Genomic DNA, 14,600 nt, shown 5'->3' on the forward strand with positions numbered 1-14,600 from the left:
CTGAAATATAAGGGTGCACACCTGAAATTTATATAATGTTATAAACCAATGTTACCCCAATTAAAAAAAAAAAAGAGGAAAAAAAACTAGGGAGAAATCAATAAAAGAAAATGGCACATAAATACTTTAAGGGCTTAATAACTTAGTAATCTATTTTTACCTTAAGTTACTGATATTTAAGGAAATATAATTTTAAATAGAATGTATTAGATGAAACAAACTAGACGGTTGTTCAGAGAAAATACCTTCAACTTTATGCTTTTCTTTTTCTTGAGCAGCTTGGAGTTCAAAGTTCTCTTTATTTTTGGCTTCAATTTCTTCTAGTTTTCTTCTTTGTTCTTCCTTTTTCTTTCTTCTCTTCTCCTTTCTCTTTTCTCTTTTAGCAGCCAAAGCTAGCCTCCGGCTTTCTTCCCTTAACTGTTAAAAGATCAACGAAACAGAATTATAACACTGGACTTTATCGTGGAAAAAAGTTGTCACATAATGTCATTTTATCATTTTTGTTTCATTCATTAATTTGGCAAAATTAAAAAAGATATCACATATCACCAAAAGTTTGGGAAAATGAGTTCTTTCCTATACTGCTGTGAGTATAAATATTTACATTTCAGGAAAGGTAGTTTGAAAGCCTCCTATGAAAATTACAAACGGTTTACCCTAAGAATTTATTCTAAAAACAACTGACTATCTCTAGAGAAAAAAATATAGGTTCAATTACTTCCATTGCAAAATTGATTACAATGGGAATGAATGGAAACAAGGTAAATCCATCAACAGGGAGAGCGGATAAATTAATGACAGTATACATTCACAGAATACTAGGCAGCCATTAAAAGTGTTATAAATATATACTTGGGAAAATGTTCACAATTTACATTTGTTAGAAGAAAAAAAGGCACAATGTAGACCAATGATCCCATTTATAGGGGGAGGGAACCCCTTATGTGGGTTTATTTGTAAAAGTACAAAAAAAAAGCTAAGAAGATATAAATCAAAGTGTGACTTGGATAGACTTGTGACTTTGGTAGACTTGTGACTACCTCTAGAGAGTGAGACTGGAGGAGAGGTAACAGAAAGATGGTGATTTTCAATTTTACTTTATATAACTGTACATTGTTTCTATTTGTTAAAATGAATACCTATTACTTTCATAGTCAAAAAAATTAAGAATAAGTTTAAAAGTTCAGTAACATCTCTTAAAGCTATTTTAACTATTAAATTTTCCTATTTGGTTCATAGAAAAGTGAGAAAATGATCTTCAAATGCTTTTGTCTGCATGTCCTCTAGAGACAAGCTCATAAGCTAAATCAGACTTTTTCTGAGTCTTTTGCAAGACACTCCTTCTGCCTTTTCAAACTATCCTTTTTACGCGTCTGAAAGTTTCTGTCCACCTTGAAAGTTTCTACACCCTGGGGTAATGCACCATAATTACCTTCTCTTGGGTAAGAGATAAGTCTTTTGTTGTTGAAAAGGAAAATAGTCAAGAAGAATCTGTAGAATGCTGATACTTTCTCTTCTCAGACAGATGAATTTCAGAAAAAGATACAAATGGCAGTTGAAGATCTAGAAATTGCCTGCGTAGTACCTAGTAGAAACTTTTGGTGGTCCTCCAGAAGTGCACAAGCTCCACTCTGTAGACCAGTAGAGGAACTTTTGACCTTTCAGAAGGACTGGGAAGAAAACAGTAATTGGTGACCTTCACTCCCTAGTTCACTGAAAGGGAGGAAGAGTAGTTATCTGATTGGTGAATTTGAAAGAAGGAACTGAGTATGTGTATGACTCAGCTCATTAGAGCCTTGCTTTAATGGAACCAGCTGCCTGTCCTCAGGAAACATGCTTTCTCCGCCTAAACTCCAGTGAGGGAGGCCTGTGTTGTCCAGTCTAGCACTGACTTTGATGGACCGAATGGGTAAGTATAAGGGGGAGAGAAGGGGTGGAAGTGGGGGTGAAGGGTGTGCCAGAAAAACATTTCAAAGCAACTGTGGCTATAGATACATATTAAGCCTCTCTAATTCAGAATTAGGAATAATAAAACATATTTTATCTATATCATGTCTGTATGGACAGAAAAGCCTTGAGAAAGTCACAGGAAAGAGCTTTTGGGGGGATCAAAATAACAAATGAAGTTTAAGACTTCTGGATCAGCCAGGATGGGATTCTAATTTTGCTAGATTTTTAAATTTGTCCAGTGGTAGGAGGTAATTGCAATTGGTATTCAAGGGGGGAAAAGCTTTTTAAAAAATACAAAAGTTTAAATCAGAAAGCAGGCTTTCATCTAAGCCCATTTGGTGGACACGTGGGTGTGGCTGGGTCTTAGGTATGCAATGCCTCAGGCCTTACAGAGTTCAGTCAGTGGAGGCTGGCCCTTTGGCAACTATAAGAGCCTGGATTATCAAACTTTATAGAGTTCAGCCCCAAGGGCTAGGTATTTACTCTTATTTCTAAATTTTGAAGTTCTAAGGCTGGTGTTTTGAAAATCTCACAGGTTTTATTAACCCTTTGGACTCACTAAAAAGTAGGGCACAAATCCAGAGGTCCTAGGGAAACTACTTCTGTCTAGAGGAAAGAGCTCCGAAGACTGGCTGCAAAGGACCTATAATGCATGAAGCTCTCTAAAACTAAGCAGACTTAGACAAGATGGATACAGATTTAAGAGGCAGTTGAAACCAATGAATTAAATGAGACCACCAAAGGGAAAAAGTTGTAACTATATGTGTGTGTATTTATGTGTGTGTATATATATATTGAGAGAGGGGGAGGGGGGAGGGAATATCAGACATTTAAAAGGAAGAGCAAACAAGACTTTAGGAAGGCATAATCAGGCAGAGGAAGACAATTAGGAGAAAGCAGCTTCACTGGGAGAAAAGTTTCATGAAGAAAGGCAAATCAACATTGGTAAGTATCAGTAAGAATGGAAAAGAGGTAACAGGATTTGGCAGTTAAGATGCCACTGATGATCTCTGCCATAGATCACTGGCGTAGTAGGGGAGGAGGCAAATGGCCCTGGGCTGAGGATTAAAAATTTAAAAGGTAGAGTTAATAAAACATAGATTATTCTCTTAAAATATTTGGAGGAGGAAACAAAATACTAAGTTTGAGATAAAGTTTCACAAGGATAGTTACCCTGATTAAGTTGTAGGCAGAGGGTAGGAGTAAATGAAAGAGCAGACATGGAAGATAAAGGAGTATGGGGGAGGTGTTAACAACTAATACAAGATCCCAAAGAGAACAGATGAAAACAGAATAACTAAACCATGAAGTTTCAAGTAAGTCTGGAGATACAGGAAAACAGAGTTAGAAATTCAGTCTACATCCTATATTTTCTCACAAGGTACATGCCTAGACCTCATCTCACTTACTGGGGAACTGCTATGTGTTTCTGATATATGTGGGGGAGGGTAGAGGCTCTGAAGAAAACAGTTAAGTTGTAGAATAACGTGACTGTGGAACAAGAAAGGGCACTAACCCAACTGGTTATTTCTAATTGAGGGTTCAAGAAGCAAAGCAACATTTGAGAGTTAACCTTTTTAAGATGAGAATTTAAGGATTTAGGGAGAGGTGGTCCAGACTAAAGAAATAGCACCTGCGGGGCCGGCCCGGTGGCGCTAGCGGTTAAGTGCGCGCACTCCACTGCGGTGGCCCGGGGTTCGCCGGTTCGGATCCTCGTGCGCACCGACGCACTGCTTGGCAAGTCATGCTGTGGTGGCATGCCATATAAAGTGGAGGAAGATGGGCATGGACGTTAGCCCATGGCCAGTATTCCTCAGCAAAAACAGGAGGACTGGCAGATGTTAGCTCAGGGCCAATCTTCCTCACACACACACAAAAAAAAAGAAAGAAAGAAATACCATCTGCAAATTTGGATATATGAAAGTAAATGAGATATGTGAGGAGTAGAAAACCATAGTGAGTGATGAGCCTGACAATGTAAGATAGGCGAACTTGAATGTTTGGAATTTCTCATGCAGACAATGAAGAGAGACAAGGTTTTTGAGGAGGGAGTAAGGCAACCCTACCTGTGTATTAGAAAACTATGGGAACTGTGGAAGAGTTACACTGGAAAGAAGAAGGATTAGACTTGAAGGCAAAAGGTGATAGAGGCAAAGGTATTTATTTATATAGGGAAACTGTTAAGAAGCCCACCGCAGTACTTCAGCGGAGAAGTTGTAACTCAGAGAAGAAAGGATGCAACAGATGGCTCATACAAAGCTCAATTAAAGGTGATGATGATGATCCTGATACAGTCAACATGTAGAGGGTTTAATGTGTGCCAGGCACTGGATTAAATTAATTTACTACACTAACTCATTTGATGGACGTAGGGAATGGTAAGTAAGGAAAAGTGAGAAGCAGAAACTGACATCAAGATTTCATTTCTGAATAATCAATAGTGATATCAATAACAGAAAAAGAGATCAAAGAGTACCAGGGGAAGAGAGGGGCAGAATCCAATGAAAATTTAATGATAACTTGCTATGTACTAAGCATGGTTCTAGTCTCTTAGGACTCATCGGTAAACTAGACAAAATATCCCTGGCCCTCACAAAGCTTACATTTAGTTAGAGGGGAGGCACACAGATGATAAACATAATAAATACACTATATAGTTTTTAAAAAGGTGTTAAGTACACTGTAAAATAGGAATACCAGAGCAGAGAGAAGTGTGTATATGTGGACAGGAGTGGGGTTTGATCTTAAATAGGGTGATCACTGTAAGTTTCATGAAGGTGAAGTTTAAGCAAACATATAAAAGATCTGAAGTTATTTCAGGCAAAGAAGTATGACAGCCAGTACATAAGCTGTAGTATGTTCAAGTAGGCCTGGAGTGTTCCAAGTTAGTGTGGCTGAGAACAGTAGAAAATTACTTTCAGAGAGAGTATCAGGGGGCTTGACTACCTAAGGTCTGGCAAGGCATTTTAAAGACTTTATCTGTTACTCTGAGGGAAATTTAAATGATTTAAGAGGATCACTCTAAGTGCTAAATGGAGAACAGATTGCAGAGCAATGACGGAATCAGAAAGAACAGTTAAATGACTACTGTGGTAATACAAGTAAGAGATGACATTAATGACTTGAACCAGGGTAAGAAATGATGAAAAGTGATTAAGATTCCAGATACAGTTCTAAGGCAAAGGTAACAAGATATTCCAACACAATGGAGGATAGAAACAAATCAAGGATGATTTTAAGGTTTTTAGCCTGAGCAATTGCAAGATAGAGTTGTGGGGTTGGGGTGGGCAAAGATAAAGAGTTCGCCTTTGGACACAAGTAGGAGATGTCTAATTAGGTTTCCAAATGGAGATGTTGAGTAGCGACCTGGATATATGAGATTGGACTTTAGGGAGGAGGTCTGGGCTAAAGATATAAATTTGGGATCAGTTGGTATATATTTAAAGTTGAGAAGCAGGATGAGATGACCAGTGGATAAAGAAGAAGATCATGTAATGAGCTAAAGAACTTCCAACTAAGAGGGGAGAAGAGAAGGAATATCCAGGGAGGTAGAAGAAAAACCAAGAGAGCAGTATAATGAAGGCCAAGTGAAGAGAGGGATGTCAGGTGTTATTAGACTTAGATAAGGATAGAGAAATAATCATTGGATTTAGCTACATGAAAGTCACTGGAGACCATAAAAGCAGGATTTTGGTGGAGTTGTGGGCATGAGAGCCTGGCAGGAGTAGATTCAAGAAAAAGGAAGAAGAATTGGAGATAGCCAAAATAGACAAGGAGTTTTGCTGCAAAGGGGAGCAAAGAAATGGGCTTGTAGCTGAAAACTGGGGACAAAGGGTTGGAGGAATCGAAAGATTTTTTTAAGATTGGAGAAATAAGCTTGTATGATGATAAGAATGATCCAGGAGAGAGGGGAAATGATACAGGAGCAAAAGAAAAGAGAATTGCTACAACGTTTTTGAGTCAGGGAGACCAGATAGGATTTGGTTTACAAATGGAGGGACTGGTTACAAAGAGTTTATTTAGTAAATGGAAGGAAGTATATGGGTACAGGGATTGGTGGGTGGGTAGATGGGGTGGAGAAAGTCTTTGACAGCTTTCTTCTGATGCTTCAGTTTTCTCACTGATGTAGGATGCAAGGTCATCAATTGAGGGTGAGGAGAGCGTGTACTGGAAGTCAGAGGATAAAGGAGAAAGTAATAAATAGCGGTCTAGATGAGTGGGAGAATGAATTAAACTAGGGAAATATAGTCTGACTGCTGGGCAGTATTAAAGGGTTCACTGGTACACATTTAAAGTAAAAATTTGTCACCAAGGTTGAATGTTTTTTTTCTAGACACATTTAGTTACCAGGGTACAGGTGAGAATAAGGAGAAAGAAATTTTGAGTAAGAAACAATGAAGGGTGGTAGGATAAATGGATCCTACAATTTATTGGTAGGCAGAGTGTTGTCAGGATTGTTGGAGGTAGAATTATAAAGGGAGTAAGGCTGAAAAGATAGGAAGTAATAATCAGAGAATAAAATGTATAAAATTGAGACTGTGGGATGGGCATATTAAAAGCTTCAGGTAATGGCAAAAAACCCAAGTGAAAATATCCATTATGAATATTTTAAAAATATACCCTACAAAGCTACCTAAAAGCTGATGTTATGAAAGTCTACAAAGAAAAAGGTAGGAGGAGAAACAATAAGTAGTCAAGTGGAGGGGTAAAACAAATATATCCAAAAATGCAGAGGAACAATATCCACTAAGGATTCTAACAGCCAAGAACACAGTTAATGTCCTAACAGACCAAGCAGTTAACTGCAAGAGGATTCCATAGTTTGATCAGATGAATTGTTCCAGAGTGAGGACTCTTCCACACAGCAAATGCTGAGTAAATAAATGTTTGCTGAATAACAATAAGGGAATCCGATCAATATAATGGGCAGTATTCTCAGCAGCAGTTTTTACAATTAACCAAAATTTATTAACCTATTAACCAAAATTTTCAAATTAGAAAGGCTGATCAAAGAAGCATTTTTATACAAGCAATAAGTTACCCATGCAGAACATCAACTTAGACCAGACAAGACCAATTCTAATGATGATCTTAAATCAGAAATGGTGAAGCCAGACTGTACTATGTCTCAAAAGACAAAAAAGTATTTTCCCAGATGTAAATCATAAGTGAAAAATAGTCAACCAAACCTTATCAGATCCCAACCTGATAATTTTGCAAATAGAAATACTAGGCTGGAGGTCAGGAAAAAAGAGCCTCCTCTATAATCTAGAATTCCATCTATGTACCACCCCCATTCAAGCTGTTTATAAAGTATCAGCCCACGCAGAAGAATCAATTTACATCTAACTATAGTTATTTATCATCTTTGAGTTTTAATATTATGGAAAAATATGCAATGACATTTGAAAGAAGTTCCTTTTGATTTGCTTTAAATCTGACTCTTGAAAGCATGAACATCAAAGTTAAGAAATGCTGGCAAGAATTCAAAGAAATGACACTCATGTATTTGCTGATGGTAGCAGGAAAATATTCTGGAAGTATTAAATTTAAAATATATGGACCTGAGTGAAGACACTTACTCCGTAAAAATAAAAGCACCAAAATATAAAGAAATATGTATAACAATGTTTATTGCAACATTATTTGTAGTGACAAAAAACTGGAAACATACTTACTATGCAGTATATTCTGCAGTTATTTAAATTACTATCAAGTGACAATATCCATCAGTTTTTGAAAGGGGAAAAGCAAGTATCAGAATAGTATGTTCACATGATTCTGTTTTTTCTTTTTTTGTTTTTGTTTTTCTGCTGAGGAAGATTCGCCTTGAGCTAACATCCGTGCCAGTCTTCCCCTATTTTGTATGTGGGTCACTGCCACAGCATGGCTGGCGAGTGGTGTAGGTCTGCACTGGGATCCCAACCCACAAACCTGGGCCGCTGAAGCGGAGTGCACTGAACTTAACCACAACCACTACGCCACGGGGCCAGGCCCTACATGATTCTGTTTTTTAAAAAAATACACCATCTCCATATATGTGAATATTCATTTGTTCAACAAATATTTGTCGATGGCCTATAACATGCCAGGCACCATTTTGTGGTGTACACATTCTAGTGGTAGAGAGAAATAAACAAGATTACTAAGTAAAATACAGTATTTAGAATGTTAGAAAGTGAAAATAAAGGAAAAAGAATAGGAAGAGTGTTTGTGGAGGGGAGACTAAAATATGAGGCATCTGAAGGAACATTCAAGGCAGAAGGCACAGCAAGAACAAAAAGAAGATGGTCAATATGAATGGAACAAAGTGACCAAGCAATAAAAATAAAATCAGAGAGGTGTAAGGAATAGTGTGGGTGGGCAGATCATGCAAGGTCTTAAAAGGCTTTATAGCTACGTGTAGAGGTGAGGACTTTAGTCATCATATCAGGTTTTTAACTTTAGTTATCTTACAATGATGAAATGTTTTTCTTTAGTTATCGCTGCATATTTCACAGTTTAACTGAACACATTATTGTAATAAAGAAAAAACATTGAAGTTGACTGAGAATAGACATCCTTAATAGGATATTTCCTAAAAGCTGCTTCATGACTTTATAATCCAGAGGTATGCAGTAAATCTCTAAACGTAATGTACAAACATCAAAGGTATGAAAGAATTAAAGATTTTATTTAAAAACAGATATCTTCATCTCAGTTATAAAAAGGATGCTTTCTACATTTATAAAAATGCAAAAAAAAACAATATGAACTAACTATTACTTAGAGATTCTAACATTTAAAACTAGGAAAGTGATACAAAAACAGGATATTATAATACTTTAGAAGAACTAAGAGGTAGGTTATGTTCAATTAAGGGAGGAGAGGGAACCAGGGAATTTAGCATTAAAAAAACTGGGTTCAAATCCTAGCCTAGCTAGGCAAGTTGCTTAACTTCCCATAGATTCAGTTTTTCATTTGTAATAGGAGCGTAATAATATTTTTACTGAGAAGAGTAAAATAGTACACATTCTATCATACAACTTGGCCCTATTATATTGCCTGGTATTTAGTAGGCATTAAATACTAGATGAAACTGAATAGGAAAATAGGTTATTAAGTAATAGTTATAGTGATTATAAGAATATCTACTCTCAATGTGCTCATATTCTTTTGAAACTTCAAAATGGCCAAAAAAGCTAATTTTCATTTGACCAGAATCTAAACCAGAAATTTTTTTTAAATGAAGAACCTCCAATAATAAATATACTTTCCAGAAAATAATGGTGTATTTTCACATTTAAATTAGAATAAAATGCTTAGAATAATTCATATTTTCTTTACGCAAGACGAAATATATAGCCTAACAAAGCCAGCAAGTATAATAAAAAAGAATGGACCTGACTCAAATCAAAAATATTGTAATTATCACTGTATATTCTTTATAAATATAAATAGTACATGTTAAATTTTATAACATTTTAAGCTTTTTATAAAAGATGAAATACGGTAGAATATGTATTCCATAATATTGAATGCCAACCAATTCTTTCCCTGCTATGATTATTATTTCTATTACATTCTAGAGTGCAGAGTTATTGACAGGAAGGAGGAGTAAAAGAAGGAGCTATGAGACTGTCCAAACTATAAGTTGTTTGGAGTACTTTATTCCTCATAGGAATAGATGGGAATGATGCTGTAGTCTGCCTGAAAGAGAAAAGTACAAGAGAAATCATCCATTTAAAAAATGTACTCATTAAACATTCCACCAAGTGGTTGTATTTCACTATTTGGTTCTGCCTTGGTAGTGCATTTGGTACTTCTGATAAATCCGTTGGCAACAAATTACAAGGTCTAGGATCAATGAAGTATAGATTTGGATGGGGATTAAGAGATCAATAGCTGAGATAAGACTAAAACTGAGCATTAGAGGCTAGGTTTTCTCACTTCCAGATCAATGCACATCCTATAATAAAATTTTGTTAACTTGATTACAAAGAAAATTCTTTTACTGATATTTAAAATACTCAATTCTCTCCACTATTTGAGCCAAAGCTGGAGAGAAAACCTTGATAATTTAAAGCAAAAGCTAAACCAAAACAAAAACAAAAAACAATAGATTACAAATTAGGGGGAAGAAAAGCAGAAGGGAAAAAAGTAGGTATTTTTCATATGTAAAGGTATCATTACCTTTTCCAAGTCTAACTCCTCCAATAAAATGCTGGCATTTTTATTTGCTTCAGCAGCCTGTCTATCTTTGGCTTGTACTATTGATTCCATACAAAGATGACACTTCTTCAGCATCTCCTAAAAGGGAAAATTAAGACTTTTCCAGCACAAAAAAACAATTCACATTTAGAGAGATTTTTGAAAACATGAAGATATTAAGGCACTTGAAAGAACATAAGCAATAAAAATCAGTGGTAGGGCAAAAAAAGATGAAGTAAAAACAATTTAAATGGCATATTTTTAAAAATATACAAGCAAAGAGCCTCTACTGTTCTTCAAAATAGTATCCATTTGACTGGTACTGTGGAAACTAAAATTATTTACTCCTGTAATTTGAATATAAGAAATCGTACAGCAAACAGCTGAAATAATTTGTCGGCTGGTTAATTGGCTAAAGGAAAAGGTCAATGTCAACAAAGAAATGGGTTTAAAAATTTTTTAAATACTTAACTGGCAAGAACTGTTCTCAAATATTTAAGCTTTGTTGCTACAACTTCATGTGCAAGAATCAGTCATAAAGAAATCATAGACATAGGTACTTATACACTTTTCTCAGTGATTTCATTCTCACAACACACTTTTTGACAGGAAAAAGCTTTATTTTTAATCTCCCTCTTGCCTCCAAAAAAACCCAGTGGTATCCAGGAATGTTAATTGTCATAGAGGAATCTATAGGCAGGCAAGACAGTAAATTAGCCATGTTAAATAAAACCTATGGGGAAAAGCTGCTCACTATCATGTAATAACTGCTGAGAAAATATAACAGACATTTTTAGATTTGTTGACCTCTGGATTTTCAGAGGCATGTCTTAGGATTTTATTCAAATACTAGTATAAAACTCAAATCAAAATATCACCAAGGAAAGATCTCAATTAGATCTCTAATAGGATCCTTTTTATCTTCTCTACTTTTCTTGCAAAAATCCTAGCCAATTCATTCTTCAGCTGACAGTAGCATAGTTAAAGTTTTCTTGCCCATGATTAAAAGTACTATGTTCATTTTTGTTTAACTATAAAAAAAAAAAAAATCCACTGGACTTATTCCTCTCAGAATAGATATCAGTCTGGATAAACATATATACAGATTATAGTACTAATGAACAATAACAATTTTCGCTTTATATTGTTTAGTGTTTACATAAAAATTACATTAGCTCAAGTACTATTTAAAAAGATACAGTAATTCTATCACACAGAATATTTTATTACTTCATCTGGTAAGTAAATAATCTATAAGTAGTCTCTTAAATAGCATACTTCATTCCCAAATACTAGAGAAATGAAAATTGCTATATACTACATATTATTGATCAAATTAAGACTTTTTTCTTGGTGTGGCATATATATGTGCAAAACCAAATGGGATCCCCAGCTCATATAGTGGGATGAATATGATCAGTGTTTTACCTTATCAGTGATGGTTGCTATGTATCTCATACATTCAGAATCTGATGGAAACTGATTGACTTCTTTGACTAAGTAGCGCACCACCTTCACATGACCCTAAAAAGCAGATATCAGTGTCAGATTAAAAACAGACTCTCACAGGATTCAGTACATCTACAGTCTGTCTTAACTAAGATTCCTTTGACATTAATGCCACAAAATGAAGACTTAACTGGGTATTATTTGCACTGTAAATGAAAAAGAGACAGGCTTTGGTTCTAAGTTAAATCTACATTGTTCATTCTCATCCCACTCTCCAAAAAAGTACAGAATAATTTGACCTAAAATTCTAAACCACTATAAATAAAAAAATAAGTATGAAGAAACAGGGGATATGTCTGAGTATTTTTTTTCCTAGCTAATTCATTAGAAATGAGCATCCTGTTTCAGTTCTAAGCATTAAGAGAGGAGAAATAATTTTGTTTCTTTCTTTCAGATAAAAATTGAATGCACAGCTCTGTATTGGGTAGTATGAAAGAAATAAAATACACTGTCCCTAAAGCATGAGCTATGATTACATTATTCACTATAACACAGTTCACTAAGTTCAAAATCTTTAGACCAATATTCAAGAAGCTCTCCACTTTCTCCAACACACACCATTGCTCTGTTACACAACACATATATATAAGTTACCCAGTTTGAATAAACAGCTGTTTATATTTAGTATATTTCCTCCATTTGCCTCTGTCTCTTCCTTTCATCTGCATCTTTTTAAACTATCTCTATCTTTTAATGAATAGCTCAAACGGCATTTGCATCGTTCCTTGATATCTCACCAACATCTCTATAGTATCTATTTATATGGGACAACTCACACAGTTACCTGATTTTGTGTGTGGGATCTTACCCCCGATTAAATTACATTTAAAAAAAAGTGCAACTCCTGCACTCTGTACAATGTAACATCCCAACCATTAGAGTTGCACATGGTAGGTACTAAAAAATAACGGAATGAATACAAAGAGTATAGAGGATAAGCACCGTTCTTAAGGAGCTAAGTCTATTTGGAAAGGTAAGATATATATGCAAGTCAGACAGAGTAGTAACAAGATATATATCTGTCAAAAATGAATGATAAAGATAATAATGGATTCTAGAACTTCTACAACATTTAGGAAATTAAATATCTCAATGAGAGCTCAAATAGGATGGGAAGAGTTTCTGTAGAAGGGGAGATTTAAACTTTGCCCAAAGAATGAGTAATTTTGGAAAAATGAGGAAGGACATGGGCATTCCTGAGATGAGAACAAAGGTGATGTGAGACAGTGACACAGAAAAGAACAAGCAAGGAGAAGACTCGGCACATTAGGGATTCAATGGGAGACAAGCTCTAAGGGCACTAGATTGTGGTGGTTTTGAATAACAAATTAAGATTGCATTTCAAAGGATTACAGAGACTGGAGAGACAGAAAAAGGTTCTTGAAGAGGATACTAACATAGTGGAGTGGCTAGGAAGATTAACTTGATAATGATATGCTAGCTTGCTTGGAGAAAGAGTAGGTAGCCAGTGAGAAAGAATAAGTTTGATTGGTGAGAAGAAAAAATACAGAGTCAGTGGCTAGGTAATCTAGAATGTCCAGGGAAGAGGTAGAATAAAGGAGTCAGAAAGAATAGTAAGAGAAAAAAGGAACAGATGATTTCTTATAATTTATATGTTAAAAATTTTTAATACAACACAACAATTTGGAATCTACAAAGGATTTTACCTACATATCTCAGAATAAAACTCAAAATTATAATCCATGAAATAGTAATCTGCTTTTACCAATAACAAAACTGTATCTAAGAGATCAACCAAATCCTTAAATCAAATTACTTATACACAGATTTGTGCTATGCACTATAGAAAGAGAAAGTTTCTCTCGCTTTCACAAAATGTATTTCTACTTCAGAATGTAGTAAACTATTTTCAGTAGTTTCAAATATTGGCAGCTGGGTTTTCATTATTTAATTCCTTTTTTCCCTGTAATTAAAGTCAATGACTAAAAATAAAATCAATTTAAGTTAAATTTTTCTCTGCTGTGCTAATATAAGAAAACACTCATTCATAAATAAGTAATTACTCTTAAGTGGATTTACATTTTGTAAAAGAGTAAGATTGCAACAAGATTTTGAAAATACTACTTACAACAACTTTTTAAAAGTTTACTTAGCTTTGACGTCCAACGTGGGTAATATTAATGGCTTTTCTGGGATACCTGTATCTATCTTTCAATGTTGCTATGGGAGTGATTTTTTTTACTGCTTTACAGCAGTGATTATTTTACTGCTTTCGTCACTGCTATTAAATCCTAAAATGACAGTCTTTGGTGATCACTAAACTATGTACTTCCCAGCCTAAGTGAAAAACACCAAAGTGAATGAGGAGGAAAGACTAATACCTTTCTAAACGCTGCCATAAGAGGAGTTATCTTGCGGTTATCTGCTGCATCCACATCTGCACCTGCCTGCACCAGTAACTGAACCACATCGAGGTGTCCACCATTTGCTGCTAGCCACAGTGGAGTGTTCCCCTTCTTGTTACGTACATCAATGTGAGCTCCCCTAAATAAATGACAGATATCACTGTTTAAAATGAAATGCAACAACACAGATAACAATAAAAACCAACTATTAACTTGTGAAAATATTTTGTAAAGATGAAAATTGTTTATAATATTCAATAACTAAAATACATTCCTCTCAAAATTACATTACAGAGAATTTCCAGTCATCCAATTAAAAGCCACTAAATTAATCATATATCAATAACTGCTTTTTTAAAATAATGACTGCATTATTCTGAGTTTCAAACCTTGAGAAAATGTGAAATTTTATCTAGTGAAAAATAAAAGTACATCCTGTTAATATCATAATCAATATACTAAATAAAGAGTATCCTAGAGACATGAACAGTATTCTAAAAAGCAACTGTATCTGTTTCAGATTATTTGTATTCATGTATTTATATTATGTGGCTTCAAAAAAGAAATGAATAAAAATAACCTGCA

The 14,600-nt window shown here is 35.0% G+C and overlaps 1 protein-coding gene across 8 annotated transcripts in view; it reads right to left on the reverse strand.

Moving 5' to 3' along the window:
- ANKRD17 (ankyrin repeat domain 17) overlaps positions 1–14,600 on the reverse strand; it is a 162,821-nt gene that overhangs the window by 27,884 nt on the left and 120,337 nt on the right. For all 8 annotated transcript variants that reach the window (XM_058547252.1, XM_058547250.1, XM_058547249.1 and 5 more), the window contains 4 exons: positions 13,992–14,154; positions 11,569–11,664; positions 10,123–10,239; positions 246–417 (listed from right to left, as the gene is read on the reverse strand). In XM_058547252.1, coding sequence (XP_058403235.1) covers positions 246–417; positions 10,123–10,239; positions 11,569–11,664; positions 13,992–14,154 — 548 coding nt within the window. The remainder of the gene's footprint in view (positions 1–245; positions 418–10,122; positions 10,240–11,568; positions 11,665–13,991; positions 14,155–14,600) is intronic.

This window comes from Diceros bicornis, chromosome 8 (assembly GCF_020826845.1).
Source record: "Diceros bicornis minor isolate mBicDic1 chromosome 8, mDicBic1.mat.cur, whole genome shotgun sequence".
In the NCBI taxonomy this organism is placed as follows: Eukaryota; Metazoa; Chordata; class Mammalia; order Perissodactyla; family Rhinocerotidae; genus Diceros; species Diceros bicornis.